Genomic DNA, 25,154 nt, shown 5'->3' on the forward strand with positions numbered 1-25,154 from the left:
ACAATTGTGATGTAGTGTTCACTCCTGATGGTTATTTTGTGCAAGATCTGTCATCAGGTAAGAAGATTGAGATTAGGCATAGTTGAGACCATCTTTACTTTCTTGATCAGTTGGACCAAAGATATGAAGATGTAGCTAAGCTGAGTGTGGCTTCTGCAGTTTTGGAGTCATTTGTCTGTGGCATCTTGGGTTGGGTCATGTGTCTAGCTCTAGCGTGCAATTTATGTCGTCTTTTAGTGTCCTAGGCAGTAGTTGTACATATAGTGTCTGATGAGGCAAAGTGTTTTGAGAGTTGTAGGTTGTCTAAGTGTCAACCTCTCTCATGTAGCTTTAGAGAGATTGAGTATGCTTATCCTTTTGATCTTTGCTCATTCTGATGTTTGGGGTCCATCTCTTATGATGTCAAAAGGAGGGTCTATGTATTTTGTGACATTCATTTATGACTTTACTAAATATACATGGATATATTTTATAAAACACATAAGTGAATTGTTTGACGTGTGATACATTAAAATTCATGTCCCTATACGCCAAAACAAAATGGGGTTGCTGAAACAAAGAACAAACATATACTTGAAAACACTAAAGCTTCATAGTTTAATAGTGGAATGCCTAAGGAGTTTTGGATAGAGACTGTGGGAGCAGCAATATATTTGATATATCGGGTGCCATCAAGGGTTATTGAAGGGTTTAAACTTTAACCATATAAAAGATTGTTTGGTAGGAAACATGACTATGATTTGCTGAGGGTGTTTGGCAATGCTTATTTTGTTCTTGTTTCACCCCAACATAAGGGTAAATTGTCCCCTAAAAGGCTAAAACTGTTAAGTGTTGCTTTATTAGGTATCCTGAAGGGTAGAAAGGATATGTGATATGATCCCGTAGGTAGGAAGGTTTGGACTTCTAAGCATGTAGAGTTCTTGGAGCTTATGCCATATTACAAGGGTGATTATCAAACTGAGAGTTCTGAGTCTACCTTCTATTTCTTAATTTTTTCCCAGAAGATCTTGAAAAAGATGAGGAGTGGATTACCTATAGTAGAAGGCCATTAAGTGTTCTTACCCAGTTATTTTATTTCTGCAACAACATGATCTGGAATGTGAAGCTTCATCTGAGCTAAGTCCTAATGTTCCCCAATCCGATCTTGATAAGCAAGCACTTGTACCTTCTACTCCTCAAGTGCGTAGAAGTACTTGTCCTTATGGTCCTCCTATTCGTTTTATTTTTTATGAGTCATTTTCTGCTACTCACCAAGCATTCTTAACCATGATTCAATCCTATAATTAACCCAACTCCTATGTTGCAGTTGTCTTAGAGCTTGAATAGCAGAAGGCTATGTGTGAAGAGTTGGAGGTGGTGGAAAGAATGAAAGCCTGGGAGTTAGTCATGCTGTCAGAATGAAAAAAATGTTGTTGGATGCAAGTATACAAGATTAAGACCAAAGTTGATGGAACAATAGAAAGGTATAAAGCTCAACTTGTAGCGAAAGGGTACAACCAGCAATATTGGATCAACTTTGTTGAGACCTTTGCTCCTATTGCTGACCACTATAGGAACTTTTTTTGTAGTGGTTGTGGTTCGTAGATGGGATTTATGTCCATTGGATGTCAAAAATGCCTTTTTGAATAGCGATCTACAAGAAGTGTACATGGAGTTGCCTGAGGGACTTATTGACAAGGAAGGTAGAGTGTGCAAGCTAAAGAGAGCTTTGGATGGCCTAAAACAAGCTCAAAGGGCTTGGTTTGACAAGTTTAGTTTAACTGTTGATCAATTGGGCTTCAAACAAAGCTTTACATGATCCTACGCTATTTGTGGCTTCTTCTACTTGAGTATAGTCTATGCTCTTGTATGTTGATGATGTGATAATTGTTGGGGATGACAAGGCCATGATAGAGAATGTAAAGTCTCGATTGACAAAAAGTTTTGAGATGGACTTGGATAAGCTAAAGTATTTTTTGGGGCTTGAGGTTGCGTATTCAAAGAGAGGTTACTTGTTGACTCGACATAAGTATATAGCTGATTTGATTGACAAAGCACGGTTAACTAAGGATAAGAAGTAATTAGATACTCCTATTGGAGGCCAACTGCAAATTGAAACATTCATATAGTTAGCTGCTTGATGATCCTACTATGTATAGGAAGTTGATAGGGAGTTTGGTTTACTTGACAATCTTAAGGCCGGATATTACATTTGCTATGCATGTGGTGAGTCAATTCATGAATTCTCTTAGATCCTCTCACTTGGCAGTGGTTTTGAGGATCATTAGATATATTAAGAACACAACCATTATGCTTTATTCCTTTCTACTTTGTCTGCATTAAAGTTGAGAGCCTGCTATGATGTAGATTTTTGGGGAGTATCTCAGGACATATATTTTGTCACTAGGTTTTATACATTCTTGGTTGACTCTATGATATCATGGAAGAGGAAAAAGCAGCAGAGTTGCTCTTTCCACAATAGAGGTGGATTATCGTGCTATGGCCCAGGTCAGTGTAGAGATTATATGGTTGAGATGGTTGTTGGGAGATATGGGTGTTACTATTGATAGTTCTACTACTTTGCATTATGACAATCGTAGTGCTATCCATATAGCCAAATATTTGGAATTTCATGAAAGAACTAAGCACATTGAGATAAATTGTCATGGAGATTATTTGGAGAGAATCATCTCATTGTTGTATATTGGGACTACTAAGATGACAAATTATTTCACTAAAAGTTTGCCTTTGAAGACATTCACATATATATATATATATATAAAATCTATTTTGTATTAGTTTGCCCGATAGGGGCATTTTTGTCTTTTCACATGTAATTATAGTTGTTTTCTAGAAAGAACAATATTCTAGCTTTTCCCCTTTTTTATTTGTTTAATTTTCTTTTTATTTTTCTTTTTTGTTATTTGCCATTAGGGGCCCCACTCTTAGAGTCGTTGGGGCCCCAACTAAATGGTCTCCTCTCTCTCTCTTGATGTATATAATTAGGGGTGTGTTCCCCCTATTTCTCTCATTGTATTATAAGCACCTCTTCAATAATATTTATATTTCTTTTACTTATTGGTGTTGCCCTTTGGAGGCTTTGTGTATTGTCCCATCGTGGACTTCTTGCTTATGCACTTTTATGCCTATTGTGCCTTTGTAATTGTCCACTATTGGACTTGTTTGGTGCTTTTCCACCTTATCCTTGTAATTCTGCATACTTCATTACAATTCCAACAATTTCCTTTCAAACTTGGAATGATTGTGTTTTCATCATCCCAAGTTTGAGGAGTCTTGAGGAATGTAATATGCATATGACTTGAGTGTGTGCTACCCTCTTTTAATTGTATATATGCTTATTCTAGAGGGGTATTTCTGTAACTTAACCATTAAGGTTGATGACCAACTATTTTTGTCTTTTTGTATATCCCTAGGTGTCGACCCCTTTATGTTGTATCTCCCTCATTCTTTGAAGCTAATGAAAGCCATCTTTTTCATTGCATTTCTCCTTTCTTCTCTATCTTGTTGAACAGAGGTGACATTCATGTCTATGCATTTATCATTTTTGAGAAGTCAGATGAGAATATTTAACATAATTAGAGAATGCTCTGGTTCTTTGTGTTAAAGAGAAAAGGCTCCTTCAAATAATTAGCTTCACCTTTTAAGATTGTTTTATGAGGAAACCTTCTCAAACTAGAAGCATTTTCTAGACAAGAGCTAACTCAATACAAAGCTAACTAAGCAATAGCTACCTGAAGACCGAGCCAACCATCTGATGAGTCGTCCTGCAGTTTTCTTCGAAAAGGCAGCTGTTGCTATCAATTATTAAGCGTAAACAAATCTTGGAGCAAAACAAACCACTCAAATAAGAGGCTTTCTGAGAGCTCTTATGTAATTCTCATGAATTAATCAACAAAAAGAAAGTCACATGCTTCTCAACATAGAAATACTGTATTATATTGGTAATATGTAAATTCAACAGAAGTCTGAACTTGTGCCTAGGTCCACTTGGATGCAATCCTTGTTTGTTTGTGACATTTGAGTCATTGAAGTCACTACATCAAAAATTGTCACTTGTTGATTCATTTTATTCTCTCTGTTATTTTGGTATGGTGAAAACATGGGTATTGTTTTTATATTTTTAGATTCATCCATATAAACAAGTGAAAATAACCATAAAGAATTCATGTGATGTCATTCTTGGTGAAATTCAGATCATGGAAAAAATGGCATATGCAAGTGCCACAAGAATGGATGTGACTTGCATTTGGTAAAAATTTAATGACTGTCTTTATTATATTATTCTATCATAAAATCATGTCTACCTTTATGATCATTCTATATTTTGCTTTATCTTTTTTCATTTGAAAATTATCTTTGCATATCAGCACTGACCTCTCCTAGAGAAGGCACAGGTCTTCATTTCTTTTTTTTAACAAAATATTGGAAGGCATGACCTCGGGCAATGCAAGTGTCCATGTAGGAGATGCAATGTCTAAAATTTAACCAATTTTTTCACCAGACTAGTCCATTCATGTATATCTGTTTACTTCTCACTTTTCTTAGTCTTTGCAACAAGTTTATGTGATTTAAAAAGCTGTATGAGGCAATCTAGATAATGTACATATCTCAACAGTTCTCCAGTTTCTTCATTAATTGCTTTTTGTAGCTAAGTGCTCATTAATGGCTTATAGAGTTAGCTGTAATTGAATAAAATGATTCTATTTCTGATGAATGTTTTGATTTGTTTATCTGTGGAGATTCCAGTATTGGGATTTGTTCCTTACTCGCATTGACGGATTAAGACGAAGGTTTTCTGTCATCTGCACTGCAAGTGGTGATCGGAACTATGATACAATAAGGAAAACATTTCAGGTTTGTATTTCTACCCTGGTATGGATTGTCTAAGTTAATTTTCCATTAGGATATTGTGAAAATGTCTCCATAGAGTATATGCACAACACTAAGTTCTCAATGTGTGAAGTGTGCACAAAGGCACAAGAAAAACACTTGGAACAAGTGTGCACAAAGGCAAAACACATACAATAAATCACATATGCACAAAGGCATAAAAATAATATATGATCTTTATTAAAGAAGAGAGCTTTTGCTTAAAGCTGGAAAAGATACAAAGGGGTTCACCCCTATTTATAACATGAGAGAGGCCTTGGAGGGGATCCACTCATAGACGTTGGTGCCCCTCCAATGGTCACATTTGTGACCGTTGGAGGGGCCCAACGTCTATGATGTGGGCCTCCCAAGGCTAGACAAAATGAAATAAAAAAAGAAAAACTAAAATACAAAAAGTAAATTACAATCATATTAAAAAAGATGAATATGCATAAAATATGAAAGGACATATTTACCAGTAAAGGAAGCGGGAGCGGGAAGCGATACGGGAAGCGGGAAGCGAGGCACTTTAAAAAATTTAGGAAGCGGGGAAGCGTGGGACCACTTAGAAGAAATATATGAACCGTCTCGGAAGCGACCTAGGAAGCTAACTGGAAGCGACATAGGAAGCGAACCGGAAGTGAGGGGGAAGCGGAAAAAACAAAAAATGGGGAAGCGAGGGAGAAGCGCGCTTCCCATAAAAGGGAAGCGCGCTTCCCCAAAAAGGGGGACGCTTCCCTACGCGTTTCGGAAGTGCGACGTTTCACGCTTCCGAAACGCGCTTCGGGGAAGTGCGCTTCCCCTTTTGCTTAGATATTTACCCTTATCGGGTTTACCCTTATCGGGTTTACCCTTAATATATATATATATCTATATTTATATGTATATAGATACATATACATATATTATATATATAGTTTACATTTTAACATTCCCCCTCAAACTTACGGTGTGATGACCGAATGTTTGCCAAGAAGAAAATTGAATCTTGGGGGAATAAAGTGCCTTAGTAAAGAAGTCAGCTAGTTTATATTCTGATGTTATATAAGGGAGATCAATGACTTTCTTCATGTATTTCTCTAACATATTGGCAGTCCATTTCGATATGCTTCGTTCGCTCATGAAATGTGTGATTCTTGACAATATATATATATATATATATATATATATATATATATATATATATATATATATATATATATATATTGCACTATTGTTGTCACAACACAACTTTGTAGGCTCTTTAACATGAACCCCCATATCTTCTAGCAACCACCAAATCCAAACAATTTTTATGGTTGTAGTTGCCATGACTTGGTATTCAGCATCAGTAGAAGACAAAGACACCTTTTGTTCTTCTATCTCCAAGAAACCAATGATTCACCTAAAAACACACAAAAATCAGTGGTGGAGTGACGGTTATTTGAGTCACCTCCTCAATCAGAGTCAGTATAAGTAATCAAATTTATTTCAGAAGATGAAGATATAAATACTCCCTTATTTATGGACCCCTTCACATATCTGATAATTTGAAGAATGACACTCATGAACTGGTGTAGGGACATGTTGAAATTGATTTGCAGCATGCACTGCATGAGAAATATCTGGCCTGATAATGCTAAGATACATTAATGATCCAACGAGTTGCCTGTAAGGAGTAGGATCTTCTAAAAGAATTCCATCATCAATCTTTATCTTTGTCCCTACAATTTTAGGGGTTTCACAAGTTTTGTCATCTGTAATGCCCGACTTGTCAATGACCTTACAAGCAAGTTTAGTTTGAGATAAAAAGTAACCCCTGTGATAATAGACAACTTCAATGCCTAAAAAATATGTCAGAAAACCTAAGTCCGACATTTCAAATTTTTCTGTTAGAGTAGACTGGATACTCTTGATTCTCATTGCATCATCTCCTGTGATCAACATATCATCAACATACAACAACAACAACAAGAACTACGCCTTCATCCCAAAATAATTGGGGTCGGCGATACAACAACAACAACAACTACAACTACGCCTTCATCCCAAAATAATTGGGGTCGGCGATATGAACCAAAAAAGAAAATCATTATGGGTCTTCCACATGAATCCTTCTCCAATCATTTCTATCCAATGCCATGTCCTCGGTGAGGTTTAAAGCATTCATATCCTTTCCTATCACCTCCATCCATGTCTTCCTAGGCCTACCCCGACCTCTTTTAACTAATATATTTTCCCATTTCTCCATCCTTCTAACTGGTTCGCCGAATATGTCCAAACCACCGTAAACGATTCTCTCTCATCTTATTTTCAATGGGTGCAACGCCTACCTTCATACGTATATCCTCGTTCCGAATCTTATCTTTTATTGTATTTCCACACATCCATCTCAGCATACGCATCTCAGCTACACTCATTTTTTGAATATGATGTCGCTGAAAGTTTTTCACCTGTATAGAGAAAAGAGAGAGAGGGAGAGAGAGAGACGAAGAGGAAACCCAAGGCTTTCGGCTGATACAATTTCCTTTTTCTTTTTTTTCATACATAGAATCGTGACCTAAACAGTGTTTTATAATTACAACACAGAGGTATGGATCCGGGTCTGGTGTATCCAGACCCGACAGTCTAAGTGTTTTACAATGCATAAGTATGGATACACAATCCATGGATCGACGTGGAAACGGATCGGATCCAGATCCTTTTTCACCTTTTTCACCCCCCCTCAAGTTGATCATGGTTTTGTACCATGAACAACTTGCCTTTAAGCATCCAAAAACGATCCTTTGTTAACCCTTTGGTAAATAGATCTGCAACTTGTCTTTCAGTATTGACGAACTCAGGCTCAATCTCTTTTTCTTCAACCTTCTGTCTCACAAAGTGTTGGTCGATCTCAATGTGCTTGGCACGAGTGTGATGTACTGGATTGAATGACATGTTGATTGCACTTTGGTTGTCACATAGCAAAGTAGTGTGGGAAATCTTTTCTCCTACTTCAGTTAGTAGATGCCTGATCCATGTGACTTCGGCAGTAGCAGCAGCCATAGATCTATACTCAGCCTCAGTGCTTGATCTAGCGATGGCCTTTTGTTTTCTGCTGCTCCAAGAGACTAAATTTTTTCCAATAAAGACACAATATCCTGATGTAGATCTTCGTTCATCAGGATCTCCTGCCCAGTCTGCATCACAATATACAGTGAGTCCGTGCTCATCTTTGCCATATGACTGTGGTGAATATATCAATCCATCCCCAATAGTCCCTTTCAGATATCTAAGGATCCTCTTGACCGCTTCCATATGTCCAGTGCGTGGCACATGCATAAATTGAGACACTTGATTGACTGAATAAACAATATCAGGTCTGGTGAATGTGAGGTACTGTAACATTCCTATTATGCTTCGATACCTGGTGGGGTCATCATACAGATCTCCATCCTGAGCGCTAAGTTTTTGATGAAGCACACTCGGAGTTCCCAGAGGTTTGCAGTCTTGCATGCCTGCCTTGCTGAGAACGTCTACGGTGTACTTATGCTGAGTGAGTGTCAAGCCATGAGCCTGGTTATCAACTTCTACACCAAGGAAATAATGTAGAACTCCAAGATCTTTCATTTTGAACCTCTGTCCTAGTAAGTCTTTTACTTCTTGGATGTGTGTCGCAGAGTTTCCTGTGATGACAATATCATCGACATAAATTAATAATAGAGTGCTCACAGTCTGACTTCTAAAAATAAATAATGAGTGGTCCAACATGGAACGTGAAAATCCATGTTTCTGAATCTCTAGCGAGAAGCTATCAAACCATGAGCGAGATGCTTGCTTCAGACCATAGATAACTCTTTTTAACCTGCACACATGAGTTTTACAATTTTGTTCTTGATACCCAGGGGGTTGCTCCATGTATACTTCCTCCTTTAAATCCCCATGCAAGAATGTATTTTTTACATCAAGCTGACTCAACTTCCATCCATGTTCAACAACCAGTGAAATAATAATTCGGATTGTTCCCATTCTTACAACCGGACTGAAGGTCTCATCATAGTCTTGCCCTGCTTCTTGAGTGAATCTTTTTGCCACAAGCCTTGACTTGTATCGTTCAATGGTTCCATCTGGCTTGTACTTTATTTTGTAGACCCATTTACATCCGACAACATTTTTGTCAGGTGGTCTGGGAACAACTTCCCAGGTTTCACATTCATGCAAGGCTTGCATTTCATCATTCATGGCTTCTACCCACCTGATAGAAGTGGCTGCTTGGTAGTACATGATGGGCTCATCTTCTTTATTGAGAGCAGTTAAGAAGAGTTGAAGATCCAATGAGAAATTGTTATAGCTAACCCACCTGTCAATGGGATGTCGTATGCGGTTTGATTTTCTGGCCTCAAGAGTATGAGAAGTAGTCGGATTGCCGTCTGAGACATGATCTGAATGACTTGATGATGTCGGTCTCTGTCTAGAGTAGACAATGCCCTTGTATCTGCCTGGTACTTCTGTATTCTGTGATCTCGACATCTCAGTGTCTTCAAAACTCTCTTCTTCTTGCTGCACGCAATCTGAGGAGCATGCTTCATTCGAGTTAACAAAAAGTTCTGAACTCAATCAAGGATAGTAAACTTCAGTTGGCATATTCGTTGCATCGGCTTCGTCATCAAAGTTTTGTTCATCAAAAACAACATTTCTTGAGATTCTGATACGTTTGTTGGTGGGATCATAACACCTATATCCTTTGTAGTCATCTGCATATCCCACAAACCTACATTTCTGGGCTTTGTCCTGAAACTTGTTTCTCAGAGACTGATCAATATGCACATAACAAACACAACAAAAAACACGCAAATCATGATAACTAGGATGAGCTCCAAAAAGGCAGTGATAATGAGACTTATTTTCCAGAACAACCATGGGCAGTCTATTTATCACATGCACGGCAGAATGAAAGACTTCTGTCCATAGGTTGATAGGAAGATTACTGTCATGAAGCATACTCATGGCACTTTCAACAATATGTCTATGTTTTCGTTCAACAATCCCATTTTGTTGAGGAGTATGGGGGCAGAACACCCTTCTTCCTATTCCATTATTTCGAAGAAAAGAAACACACTTTCCTTTTATGGGAAGCACGCTTCCCCAAAAAAGGGAAATGCTTCCCTGCACGTTTTGGAAGTGCAACATTTTGTGCTTCTGAAACACGCTTCCCCATATTCTTAGGTGCTTCTGATAACTTTGATCGGAACACTAGGAAAATCAACATTCACTCATGCCACTTTCTTGGTATACCAATAACAACAGCCGTGTCAACACACTACCCCAGGCAAAATAGCGAAATTTCCCTAAAATCATGGCCGGAAGGTGAACCACTATATCGGCTTGAGGGGCACAATCGCACAAGGAATTTTAGTATCTTCAAGATTCCTCAAAACCGCCATCCAACATTCTCACACTGTGGAAGGGACATCAAGGAAGAAACCTTAATTACACTGTTTTGTTTATTTTATCTTTTTTATTAAAAGACCGTTTTTTTATGCAATATTCGTTTTGCAAATCAACATACAAAACACAACACGGGGCCTCAACCATTACCGTACTTAACAGTATAATTAGTTTATAAAACCAATACATTTTTATGGATTTTTTCATGCATTCAACAACTTAGAGCAACAACTACTCGTGGCTCAAATGGCCTTCTATGGTTTACATTAGACCACTGCTGCATTTTATGCAAAAGCCCCAATGAGCATGCCACTTATGCAATCATTCAACATGCTCTCAAATGCACATTCATACATCCAAAATAAGAATGCACATGAATAACAAATTTCATATGCATATGAACACATCATGTTTTATTTTATGCATGTCATTCAAGTATGCACCTGACTATATTGATTTAACATAAGCAACTTTCAAAAGTTCAAGTGTTCATAATATGCAACTACACAGAAGCATACCTAATACTGATATGCAACCATGCATAACGGTCCAGTCATAAAAATGCATAATCTAGACATGGATAGACACACAAATCTGAATATTAGACATGTATGAATCTAAACATTCAACATGTACTAAGTCTGCACTTTTAGCATATGTAAATCTGAACATAAACAGGAGCATTTGATATATGTAAATCTGGACGCATTTAACATATTAAATTTCTGAACATAATCATGTGCATTTAACATACATACATATGCACATGTAAATCTGAACATACATAAGCATATAAGTCTGGACATTAACATATTTTTTTTTTGAAAACTACCCAGATTTATTTGTCTGAATCTGCCCAGCCGAACTGCAGGTCGGCTGGGGATTTAACGGCATCTAGCTGGGGCTTTGCAGAATATAACTTTGCCCAGCCGATGCAGTTGGGTGGGGTTTGGCAGGAAATAAACATTGCCCGGTCGATGCAGTCAGCTGGGGCTTTATCTGAAACAACAGTGCCCAGCCGATGCAGTCGGTTAGGGCTTGATAGTCATAACAGTGCCCACACTGTACCGGTCTATATATATATATATATTATTTTGATTATGATTCTGACCAGCCGATGCAGTAGGCTGGGCTCACAGTTTTTTTTTATGGAAACTACCCAGTCGATGCAGTCTGCTGGGGCTTTAACAGACTTCAAATCTGCCCAGCCGAACCACAAATCGGCTGGGCTCATTAAGCCCCACATACTTCGATATATATATATATATATATATATATATATATATATATATATATATATATATATATATATGAATCATAAGCTATGTCACATGGGTGCGGGTGCAACACGGGTGCGGCGCAATTTAAAAAATTTTGGACACAGGGACTCGGCTATATGTATATATGTATATATATATAACAATAAATCTAGTAAACAATTAAAGTTAAGGTAAACACATCTATGGGCCATGGTTAAAGGAAAAAAAACTTGAAACTATGACCTTGTGAAATGGTCCATAATCTGTACTGGTCCAATTTTTGAAATGACCCCTTTACTATGGCATTCACATGTTTCTGATATGTTCAGTTTTGACATTCAAATGTTTAAACTTTATACATTAACAATTGCACAGACATTGCAATGCAGTGACTTGCACAGTCTGGTTATATATATATATTAAAAAAAAGATATATAAAAAATGATTTTTTTGTTTATTCCCTAAAAATAGACATTTTTGGACTCAATCAAAGTTGACCGAGTCCAAAATGTGGACGAACTCGGCCTTGACAAGTTGATCGAGTCCGACTCTGTAAAATTCGTATTTTTCCTGCATTCTATTTGAATTTTTAACGAGAAATTATTAATTTGGAGCCTGGGATCCAAGTTTTAATCCAGGATCCATATAGAATATCATATAAAGTGTACCACATATATGAAATTTAACGTATGGATCTGCGGTTGGATCCGACCTGTGGATCCACTTCAATAAGTCATCACGGATCCAACTCAAAGGGGGCTTTTGGGTTTTGGGTCCGGACTCGAGCCGCGCCCCATGAAATGAAAAATATAAAAGTAAAAGGAAGGCCCGATAAATGGGCTGCTCGATAAAACCTGTTGGGGTTCTTTCAGAACCCTAGCGGGTGTAACGACCCCAACTCATACCTTTGGAAAATACGGAATTTTTTTTCTAAGAGTTGCGGAAAACTTCCCAGAGACCTGGGGTCCCTACAGTTCCAATTGCAGTTGGATAACCACACACCACAAACCAACTTACATTTATCATTCATAACCAACCAACTGAACTCTTTTATTAATTAATCAATAAGAGTCACATATTCAATGTTAAAAATGAAATAACAAATTGCAGGAAATAAGAACTAAAAGAAAACAAAAGTAGAGCCACTCTGTCCGTAAGTGAAGCCGTCTGAAGTAAATGTGACCCTCGTATCCCCTCAGAAGCGGGTCGATTTCACTGATCACCAGTGTCTGGGAAAAACCAATAAAAGAAGAGGGTTAGAAATCCGAAGAATTCTGCGTACATGTTTCCCTAATGAATCAAATAAGAAAAAGAGCATAAATAAGATCCATGTAATATTTTAGAAGGATACAATTATAACCAAATTATAAGGCAATTAACCATTCATGCAAAAATAAAATAAACATTAAGCATGAGGGAACACTAAGTAAGTAACAGTGATTATAATTTAATCAATAAGGACATTTGAATGCAAAAGAGATCAACATCATGCAATGATCAACATAAAACAACCAAGTGAATAGGTAAACATGCATGGACTAATGCATAGGAAGAATATGCATGATTTATGTGCAATGCATGAACCCTTATTATCTTTCATTTAAGCTCTTCTCTTTCCCTATGCATGTCCTATTAAATGCACACAATCTTTAAGTTCCTCTTTTTAATTTATCATTGCCCGCGGATACACCAAACAGGTACAGTCCCCGAGGTCAAGTAGGGTTCCCGGGGTAGCTTAACACATAATTTGTATTTTATTATCGGGTTCCAAACTTAGCCCTCGACCGATATCAGGAAACAACACCATCCATCGGAACCTTGGAAAACAACATCAAAAGTCGGGGACACCATGGAAAACAGCATCCACTGGCGCCACTTTATTGGTATACCAAAACAACAACAGCTGTGTCAAAACACACCACCCCCAGGAAAAGTGGCGGACTCTCCCTAAAACCGTGGCCAGAAGAAGAACCTCAATATCGGGTTCAGGGGCAACAACGCACACAGAGTTTTTGTATCCTCACAGTTTTCTCCAAACCGCAATATCCAAGATTCCCACGCTAAAGCAGGGACATCAAAGAGAAAATGAATTACACTGTTCTTTACTTTATTTTATCTAGTTATTAATTCATCTCTTTTACATTTGCAAATTAACATGCAGAATTAATAACATAAGCTTGCACATCAGCATGCTAAGCTTTTCACGGGACCACAGCTCGTGACAACATAGAACAGTGCAGTAAAACAATAATATCACATTTGATTTGTTGCAATGCATCAAAATAACTAAAACAGAGAACAACTGGTTCTCGAGGCTCACCCAGCCCCTGATGATCCAATTGACCATCAATGCATTCATAAGCAAAAATCATCAATCACATGCCTCTCTGCATAATTTTCCACATGCTTTTCGATGCATATGTATGACAAATTTTAAAGATGTGCATGAAACAATAATATATTTATGCATGTGCATGAGTTCACTATTCATGTGCTTTTATGAAATCATTTCATACACATGCATTCATTTATGATTCATAAGTACATGTGAACATTCAAGCAGTATTGTACATGTTACGCACACATCGATTTCATGTATGTATATGCACTTAAACAAATTTTTCGATAGCATAATACTTAGGCATGTCAGATCAAATCAAAGCACATGAACAATCTCATTCATAACATGTATTAAAATTACCATACATGCATATAACTAAATCTGGAAATTTAACTTGCAAATTTAAAGTCTAGCTCTAGAATCAAAATAACACTAAGTGTTAAAGTATACACATAATATTTTTTTTTTCTTACCAAGCCTAGCCAACCCTGTTGGCTAGAGTTCAGCCCCGACTCGGTTGGGGGTTCAGATCAGGCTGGTGAACTCTGATAGAGATAGATAAACGATTTTTTTTTTTACGTGTAACATTTTATTCATGCACCCAAACCAATTCCTTAATGACATGTCATGCAAAGAATCTCAAATACGTGTAGAAGAGTTGGTGCTTGGCTTGTAGTGGATAATACCTATAAGTGAGGTTTTCCTTTGTAAATATGATGTATGGGCATAGCAAGTCATTGGTAAATATACATGAACACCTTTATATTTCTAGTAATATTCCCTGAAATTTCCAGAAATGAGTGAAGCACTGAAACTCCTCATGAAAACCACTTCAATCGAAGCATCATTAGGCATTTGGAAAGTTGAATGTGTCAGAGGCAGCTGCTGTTAGCCATTAGAGACAGACTTCAACAGTTTGTGAAAAGAAAATCTGTTAATAGGATAAACAAACCCATGAAAAACAAAAATTTCCAAGACACTTCTTTTAAGGTCTGCTGGTCTGGTCTTACTAGAAGAGGTGTTACATGATGTATCTGTTGTGCATCTCAAATGGATAGTTAAGTGTATTTGCCATTGACTCATGAATAAAAAGTGCCAAAGTCTGCTTTGTTCTCCAACACCTAGTGAATATTACAGATCATGCTGCATCATCTTATGTCTGGAACACCAAGACTAATTCAATCATGCTGATATGTGGCCAGAAGATGGCACGCAACATGCACAAAAATAAACTGATTATTGGGTTAATGCACATTATCTTTTTGAGTGTTATCATTTTTTTTCCTAAATCTCAAATGCATAGTGGAGTCATGAACTTTTAGTTACTATTCAATTGAGGTATATGTTCTCTGTACTTATCAAGGTATTTTATGTACGATGGACTAAAGCACTCCAGATAGCAACCCACTATGCTGAGGGCAAGTTACCAATTCTCATAAGCAAACAATAGACACCTCAAACTCCTCCGCCCCAGCAAACCAAAATTTGGAAAGGTTTCTCCATCACACATCATGAAAGGCCTCCCAACATAATAGAAAACATATAACAATTGTGCACACAACAGAGAACCTTTTTGTAGTACAGGTGTAAACAGCCGATATCAAGAAGCATACATGAAACGAAAGATGCCTCAACCAAGTGTTGCACATAGTCACAAAACACAGTAATAGCACCACTTATGCTATAACAATGCTAAAACCAGCCACACAATCTCAAACATATGCAACTCGATACCACAGAAAACTGAAAATCAGATTACTAGACTATCGGTCCTGGAGAAAACTTTTGCTAAACAAGTCTATCCGCCCCAAAACTGATTTCAATAGCCTCCTTATATAAAACCGACACTAGAGAACTTAAACCCACCCAAACAGGTACCAATAAATCCCATAGCATCAAATCTCATAAATTTGTCGATTTGGGGTTTCCGGCGCCTCAAACCCCCAAATCTGCCTCTCTAATGATTTCCCTAAAATATTCCATGGAAAGCAAATCTGCACCCTCTTTCTCACTCGAAATCAAGAGGGAAACCCGTACTATTGCCTGGCGTTTGATGGCTGCTGAAACTGCTTGCCGTAGGTCCTGCCGAAATCGATAGTTCACTGGGAAGGACGTGGTCACGATCGAGCGCTCCTACCTTCCAATCGCCGGAGATGAGACTGACGACACCTCCTTGCCGATGAGAGAGAGAGAGAGAGAGAGAGAGAGAGAGAGAGAGAGAGAGAGAGAGAGAGAGAGAGAGAGAGAGAGAGAGAGAGAGAGAAAAGGGCAAGAGCCCCCTCTCCACTGCCCCTTTATCGGCTAACCTCCTCCCCTCTTGCCGAGAGGGACGGGGTCGGTTACGCCCTGCGTAACCCCTTCCCCTGCCCCTTTCTTGCGATTCTTGAAAACAAGAATCGTGCCCTAGGCACGATTCCTATTTTTAACGCCCCCCCCCCCCCCCCCCCCTTTCCTTTTTTTCGGCTCCAGCATTATCGGGCAACCCTTATCGGGTTGCCATTTTCTTTTAAAAGGGCTGCTACAGGGGCACGGCTCGGGTCCTGACCCGAGACCCGTAACCCGGCCCCAATCGATATGGATCCACAAGTTGGATCCGAATGGATCCAACTGTGGAACCTCGGATAAGTTTTTAAAAATTAAAATATTTATTTATTTATTTATTTATGATTATACTCATATATATATATATATTAAAAAAAATATATATATATATAGGTATATGGATCCGGTATGTGGATCCCATACCCATCTACGCACCCCTATTAAGTAATTATTCTCTGAATTATTTAATTAAATAAAAATTATTGTACTTATACATACAGATCAAATTTACGAGGTAAATTTATTCGAAAAACCCCTTTATGGGTCCCGGATCCGCGACTTGGATCCCGGGCCCAAATCACATTGTGATAAAATATATATATTATAATATGTTTAAATAAATGCCTAAAATTTATGGGTATTACAGCGGGAGTCTGTAACGATGCAAAGGGGAGAGGGAGTACTGCGCAACCACTGGGGAGATCTCCTCACTTTTTGGGTGGCCACGCTCTTACAAATGGGGTCCCGAATCCCTCTTTTTCCCTCACTCTCCTCTGCCTCTCATCTGGTCTCTCTCTCTCTCAGCCTTCATCCTCTTGTTTCGTGTGCGACAGCAGGACACCGCCGCTGGCGACCTCCTTCTCGCAACAATAGCAACCCAAACGCCGGTCATGGTAGGATCTCTGTGCTTTTCTTTTGGGTATTGAGAGTGTCGAGCATGTTGAAGTGGGTTACAGGGAAGCCCTCACTCGAGCGTCTGGGCCCTGGGGTTCCTCTGATTTTCGGTCGGTATGGAACCCTGGCTCATGGCTGATGGAAACCCCAAATTGGAGTTGGGGGTTTTGACAACTGCGAAACCCAAGAGTTGGAAATTTGGGAATTCGAAATCCCAAACCTCTGATTTAACAAATTTCGGATTTGTCCCACCGTTAAAAGGTAATTGGCTTTGGTATTTTGCTAAGTATGGATGGGGGAAAGGGGTTTTCCCTGGATGAGTTCAGATTTCTGAAGAGAGTAGATGTCTTGAAGTCATGGAAACCGAGATTTCCCGGTCTCCCTGAGTGGTGATCTTCGGCGAAAGTTTTATTGATAGGCTGAGGGGTAGCCGAGCTGCCTGGTGATGGCTGCGTGTGCTTTAATGCACATTGTATCTGAATAAGCCGTTATTGTTGTCCTTGCCTCTAAGACTTATCTGTGAAGGATAGCATGCTTCGTGAAATCCTAGTTAAAGTTGGATTCGGTAATTTTTCATGCTTTAGTTCAATCAGTTTTACAACGTTCCCATCAGTAGTCTATCATGTTTCCCTTTTTGTTCTCTCCTAACATTGTTCTGAAATGAATTGTCTTTTGCTTAAGGTACATAATTAAACTTGCTTAACTGGTAAATAGGTTATTAGTAGGAATTGAATTGTTGCATAGATTCAGGGCAAAATTTTGTTTCTAAGTTCCGTGCCCAAGCTGTACGCCACACACTGTTTCGATTCCGGTCATTCAGTGTGATTTTCTGTACATAGGGTAACAGGGATAGCACGTCTGTATAAGGCGGGTTAGGACTATGCGATGAACTTGAAAAATGTGTACCCTCGGGAAAAGCGATGCTTGGTTAAGTGCGTTACAAATTCCTATGCACGCTGAATTATTAGATGGAATCACTTGTGTTTTAATCGATCGTTAAATTGTTGCAAATGTACTAATGAAATGCATATATATATATATATATATGTGTATAATGTGTTATCATAAAGACAAGAATGGATGTCTGCAGCTGGATCAGAACATGTGCATATTTCTTTTGATTTTCACATGAGTAATCAATGACAACTTAGCTGCCTATTATAATGATTTTCGATTTCACATGAAGCTGCCTGTACTCCTTATTTTCAAATGTCATGTTAACAGCCTGTTACTATGATATTTTGTTTTATATGAAATTTCATATTTAATCTGATGTTTACTGTCTAGTTAGCTGCCTATTTTGATGAGATTCTGTATCATAGGAAGCTGCATATTTATTTGATGCCTGTGTAACTGTACATTAAGCAGGGGTTCAACCTCCTACTAAGCTGCATGTCAAGCTGATCCTTAATGCCTTTTAGATGCATAATGAGGGGTTATTCGAGCTACTATTTAGCTGCATATGAAATTGATATACACAAGTGGGTTATAACACACTTGAGATTTCATGATATGATCCCTAGCTGAATCAGTTTGGTCAACATAACTAAATGGATACCCAGCGCGGGTACTTGGACTGTTAGCCTGTGTGCTATGGCAATAAAACTGATGAAAAACTTAATCTTAAATCTTGTGTGCTTGACTGGTTTAAAGGTACCAGAGCACTCTGAGTGGGTTTGTGCAATCAATATGAAAAAAAATTGGGATGTGATCATCGCAAAATTTTTCCTCTTGTATCTTTCTCTCTCTTCCTTCTCTTTTTTTTTTCTAACCTCTATTTCCTCCTTTTTTGAAGGGAGAAGATAAAAGACAGAAAAGAAAAGAGAAGAGAAAAGAAAAGAAAGAAGAGAGAAGAGGAACTCTTTTGCGGGGTCTCACTTGACCTTAATTTGAAAATATTTAAGAAAATAACTCGCCTCTGTTTTTGAAATATTTGCGGAAAAAATTGGGAGACGGGGCTCTCTCGTCGGTACGAGGTTCGACCGTTCCTAGCGCCTTTACCAGGGGTAATCGAACCAAGGGTCGAATTCATGCCTTTTGCTTTGCTAAAATATTATCTAAGAATTTATCCTAAGTCTAAATGCACAAAGAATCATGCTTGTGCAATGCAAAGATGTATGCTCTTTTTTTAAAAATGATTTGGAAATCTCCAAGTATTTCTGAGATGAATCTGATAATAGAGTGAAGAAATGGTTTCTAACTTAGAATTTAAGATTTAAAGTTCTAAGTTTTGGAATAATTAGAGCTTCGGAAAATAAATCTGGATCTTAAGAGAAATGATTTTGAAGCTGAGATAAAAGGAGAAGAAAGAAAATTTCAAAGTCATAAATGGACTTTGAATTTAGAATTTTGAACCTGGATGAATGTCCGAAATGGAGTTGAACTCTGGTTTTGAAGTTTGAAATCAGAAGGAGATTTGGGAAATCTAAATGTAATTGAGAAATGGGATTGATTTGAAAGTTGGAATTCAAGATGGAATTTGAATCCAAAGTCTGGATTCTAAATTGAGATTAAAATTGAATTCTGGATTTAGAATCCGAAAATGGGAATTAGATTTGAAATCTGGGATGAAATGGAATTGGATTTTAAGATTTGGAATTGAAAATGGAAGTTGATTTGAAATTTGGAATTCAAGATGGAATTTGAATCTAGAGTCTGGATTTTAAATAGAGTTGAGATTCAAAAATTGTATTCTGGGTTTAGAATCCTAAATGGGGATTGGATCTGAGTTTTTGGAACGGAGTTCGGATCTGAAGTCTGAGATCCGTGGTGGAAGTGAATCCGAAATTTGGAATGAAATTTGGATCTGAAATCTGAGATCCAATGATGATGCTGAATTCTGGATCCTAAATGGAATTGGATCCGAAATTTGGAATGAAATTTGGATCTGAAATCAGAGATCCAAGATGGAATTTGATTCTGGATCTTAGAATGGATTTTGGATCTAAAGTCTGAGATCCAAGGTGAAGTTGGGTTCTGGATCCTAGAATGGATTTTGGATTTGAAGTCTGAGATCCAAGGTGAAATTGGATTTTGCATCCTAAGATGGGTTTTGGATCTGAAATCTGAGATCCAAAAAGTGGAGATTGTACTTGAAAATCTGGATCCAAGTTGGATTTAGGATCTAACTCTGTACTTGGATTCTGAAAGTCCAAATGGGACTTTTGAAGATGGATCTAGGTTTTGAAAACCCAGATTGAATTTAAAATTTGAGGAAGAGTCAAATTTTTAGAATCAATCTCAAACTTTGATTTTGAATTTTGAAGATGAGAAGAAAAAATGAATCAGAAACTTCAAAGTTAAACTGAACTTTGACATTGATTTTTGAATTGAATTGGAAATTTGAATTTTGAATACAAAAGTGATTTTGAAATTTCAAAGTCAAATTGGACTTTGAAATCGAATTTTGAATCTTGAAAATGAGATGGAATTGAATTTGAATCTATAAATGAGATTTGATATGAGAAATGAAGAAAAAGAATCACTTGGAATTTTGAAAAGAAAATTTTGAAAATATGATGCAATTCTATCCTAAATGATGAATGAATTTAAATAATTTTGAAATTGGATTTGAAAATCATATTTCATTCTTTAAATGAATGTAAATAAGATTAATGATATAATACACCCCTGACTATGGTCATTGAGTGTATTATATAATAATCATATCTAAATTCAAATGAAGAATCAAACATATCTTGGTGCTTTTATAGAGTTTAGAAAGAAATTAACTCTCAGTATACCCTGACTATGGCCATTGGTATACGTATTGAATTAATTTTAAACTAAGCTTTGATAAAAAAGGAAAATATTTAAAGAAAACATGATGAATTTTGAAAAGGATCCAGTGTGGATCCAGTGTTATTTTATAAAAGATAGAAATACTAAGTTTTGTTTACATCCTGACTATAGCCATTGATGTAAATCATCAACTTAGGATTAATTACCTCTTACGAAATGGTGCACGTGCCATTCGTGTTTTACCATTGTGAGTTTTTTAAAAAATAAAGGCAAAAACATGAAAACAAGCAATTCTTGATATTTACAATGCTCATCCATTCTATCTAAAAGCTGGAAAAATGTAAAATTTCATTTAAGACCTAACTTATTACAACACATGAAAATCAAATTTACAACCCTAAATAATGACATTTTCCATATATTCCCTGCAAAACAACTGGTTAATATTAAACATAGAAAAGAACTACACATATCAAATGGATTTCAAAAGATGCCGATGGTAAGAGAAAATGCTCATATACCTGATTAAGAGTTTGAAAAACAACATCCATACCTATATACATACCTACATGTACATGCATATATATATATATATATATATATATATATATATATCACATACATACATTCAATATAGCTGGATGAGAATGATGGTGCTGCAAGCACAATGGTGCTTTATGAGCTGGAAATATATGCAGGTAGTGTGAAGAAGTAGCCCTGTAATGAATGGATGTTGGTAGGGAAACACAGGAAATGATGCTAAGTAAAGTTAGGGGAATGCTAGTGAGTATAGTTAATGTGATTTATGAGCACTGCATGGTATGTGATGATGTAAATAACTGGTGGCTGATATCTAACAACATGTGGGAATTGACATCCCAGTCTTAATGGACAACATATACCAGCACTAACTTACTGGACACTAATGCACTGTCAGCTCCAGATTGCTGACAAACTCTTATGCTTCAATTGAAGCCATCATGCTAACACCTAATATCTAACATCGGCTGATATACATGGTTTAGCCAAGACTCTACACCATCATTCGGTGTTTAACATTAGCTCATATATACATTCAGATTATTTGATGGTCAAATATAAATATAATAATAATAAAAAAATTCAGAAATAATGAAACTCAGAAAAAGAATCAAAATCTGGGCATGGCACCCATTATAGGTCTGTTCATAAAGGCTTAGATATGGTTATTTTCCAGGATAGTTGCCGACTTCCTCACTGGGAAACAACTATCTCAGCCATCAGATGCATTCTTAGAAGACCCTTAAACAGATCATCTCCCAGAACTTTGAGTATCGGCTCACTCTTGAAGCTTTTGCTGATTGAAAGATTCTAGAAGATGGACCTCAGGAGTCCTATATATCAAGCCAACCACAGGATCAATGTAATAACACAAAGAACTTAAAAGAAGAACACCTGTATATCATGAAAATACACATAACATGTGATGTCATGAATAATTTCATCATGAAAATCTGAAGTATAGGCACAACAACGAATTATCAATATAGTGGATCCTTAAAACCATGAGGTTATCAAAATAATGGTTAGCCAGAGGTTTAGACAAACTTCATCTGTGACATAATTGTCAGATACCTGACGATTTGGCTATAAAGCATATGACCTATAGTAATATTTCACTGAAGGGCCTCAAATGGTTGTATTATCGACATTAGATCAAAACATAAATACGTACACACCGGATATATTGATCAGGTGTTATGCCACAAGTAATCAAAAATTCTGTCAGCAGCAAATGGGCCTGCTGCAAGTCAATTCATCACCGGCTTCTTTCTGACTATTTGTGATAGAGATTTTATACGCACCTTGCAAGATAGACTCTAGTCCCTCACTGTGAACCCACTTGATCCTTGATACTGGGACTTTGAATTTTTTCTGGATTGCAGCAGAACCTGATGAAGGGCTATTTGGGCTTGACTGACAACCTTTATTACAGCCTGCTTACAAGATATTACGGCAGCCATAGGGGGGATTGAACCCGAATATCAAACCGATCCACAAATTCCATGCATTTAAAAATACAAGCCTCCAAGAAAGAATCATGCCCTGTACTATCAACAGGCAATGGGATGCAAAATTTTAGAAACCACTTTCTATTTATAACTATAATAATTTGGATTAGGTGAAACCTGAAAGAAAAGCTAAACCAAATTTCTACAGAGCATATTGGAAGAGAAAAACGACCTTACCTCATGCTGAAGAATCCTTCACAACAAACTCATCAGAAAATCAATTCCCTTCATATCATCTTCCATGTCATCACGCTCATGTCATATACAAAGTCCCCTTTCTGCTGGCATATGCGTCACAATACCAGTGGAGAGGAGACCAAATTCAACCTCTCTTTTGTTCTCAAAACACAAGCCTCTTAATGCCAAATCAATAACCATATAGATTGGAGATAAATCAAAGGCAATAAAAAACAATAGATCTATATTATAAAAGAAAGATCGAAATGCGAAAAGGGAAATAAAACTTAGGAGAGAAATTAAGACACAAACAATGAGTCAAAGAATCAAACTGAAGAAGGGAAATTAAAATGGGATAAGCTGTAAATCGAGAGACCAATGAAAATCTATTACCCAACAAACATGTGTCGATGGTGAGAATATCAACTTGATCTGAATATACCAAACCCTGGTTCTCCATCAGGATGAATGAGCATACCAAACCACCTGCAGAGCTCAATGATGAGACCAGCAGAGAACTAGATATGGATATTAATTAGGGAAATGAATCCCGGTTCTAACAGAGCTTTAAAGGATGTAGATGCCTATGGCAGTAATGATGAAATGATAACCAAAATTGCCGAATGGAGGTTGATGGATTCACGACTGATGGAGCAGGGATACTAGCAGAATATCTTCTGCAAAATGGGTTTTTCACCATCGGTCGACAGCAGCAGACCAATGGGTTTTGGTGCAAGTTTATTGGTGAATTATCAGCACTGTGAAAACCCTGTTCCTCCTGTTTCTCCTTTTAACAATGTCCAGACTTGAGTTAATAACAAAACAAGCAAAAATGAAATCGATAAACGATTCACAAGATCAATTTTCTCTCCAAAAAAAAAAGAGAATCGAGGTGGAGTAGATTATCAAAAGAAGAAATGGAATTGAAAGATAATCAAACATCAAAATGAGGACAGGTTATTCATGGTATATGTAGAAGGTTAGGATCATAAGGATTCAGGTAAACATGGTACCCCGATAATGGTTATTCCCCTAATGATGGGAACAAATTTTCAGAGATTTACACAATATAAACTGAATGCATAAAAACAGGGATGATATTCCCAACAAGAACGCAAGAAAATTTTGAAAACCATGAAGTTAGCACCATTAAAGCCAGAATCACGATTAACCAGAGAACGAAATATAGAATCAATAAATAAATAAAAACAAGATAAGGGATGTCAGAATTAATGTCGTTCCTTTCACTGTAGCACCTAGGGGAGGTTTTTGATATTGCTTAGAGGCAACCCAACACGGCTCCAGAGTGCGTTAATGGAGGTAAAAAAAAGAGAAGCAAAACGAGAGAAACAAAAAGAAGAAAGAAAAAAAGAACTGAAAACAAAATCATAAAAGCAAAAGAAAAAGGAATGAAGCAAGACAAATACAGGAACGAAATCAGAGTTCAGGGAAAGCAAATGAACCGGCGATGCCATTGCGAGGCATCGTCGGTCGTCAATGCGCGAGAGGGGATGGAAAACCCATAATCCGTAGAGATAACTAATAGGAATCTGAACGTAGATAAAGAATTACCTTATTTTGCAGGGGCTTTGAAGGAGGGAGGAGAGGGATTTTGCACAAAAGGGAGAGGGAAAAGCCTCCTTCAGCAGCTCATGGGGGAAGCCAGACAGAAGGAAAGGCGTGTAAGAAATGGAGAGGATGCGGGGGTGAAGAGGCGGTGGTCAGGAGGAGTTCCCTGCGTGCCCTTTTAAGGAAAGAGAGGAAGGTTCGAGAGGGAGAAATCGGTTGGGCATCGATGGCGGAGGAAGGGGGGTTCGGAGATGGAGGGTTTGAGGAAGAGGGTTTCGGTGGATGGCTCGTGAAGGGAAGCTGAGAGGGGGAGAGAGAGAGAGAGAGAGAAAGGGAGCGGTTTCGAGAGAGACATCCTCTCTTCTGAAAACGCGACTTAGGGTTTTCTTTTCTCCCTTTTTAACACCCCCTTCAATTTTATTGATTTTTCCAAAACAGGCCTTTTTCAAAAAATGGATTTTATCAAAAGAATGATTTTTCAAAAAGGTGTTTTTTTAGAACTTTTTGTATTTTCTTTTTTTATTT

At 37.5% G+C, this 25,154-nt stretch overlaps 1 protein-coding gene across 1 annotated transcript in view; it reads left to right on the forward strand.

The window, feature by feature from the left end:
• EMB140 (EMBRYO DEFECTIVE 140) overlaps nucleotides 1-25,154 on the forward strand; it is a 157,355-nt gene that overhangs the window by 42,118 nt on the left and 90,083 nt on the right. Inside the window, exon 9 of the mRNA XM_089986770.1 lies at nucleotides 4,747-4,854. Within this exon, the coding sequence (XP_089842896.1) occupies nucleotides 4,747-4,854 (108 nt within the window). The remainder of the gene's footprint in view (nucleotides 1-4,746; nucleotides 4,855-25,154) is intronic.

The sequence above is a fragment of the Nuphar pumila genome, chromosome 14 (assembly GCF_984573655.1).
Source record: "Nuphar pumila chromosome 14, dmNupPumi1.hap1.1, whole genome shotgun sequence".
In the NCBI taxonomy this organism is placed as follows: Eukaryota; Viridiplantae; Streptophyta; class Magnoliopsida; order Nymphaeales; family Nymphaeaceae; genus Nuphar; species Nuphar pumila.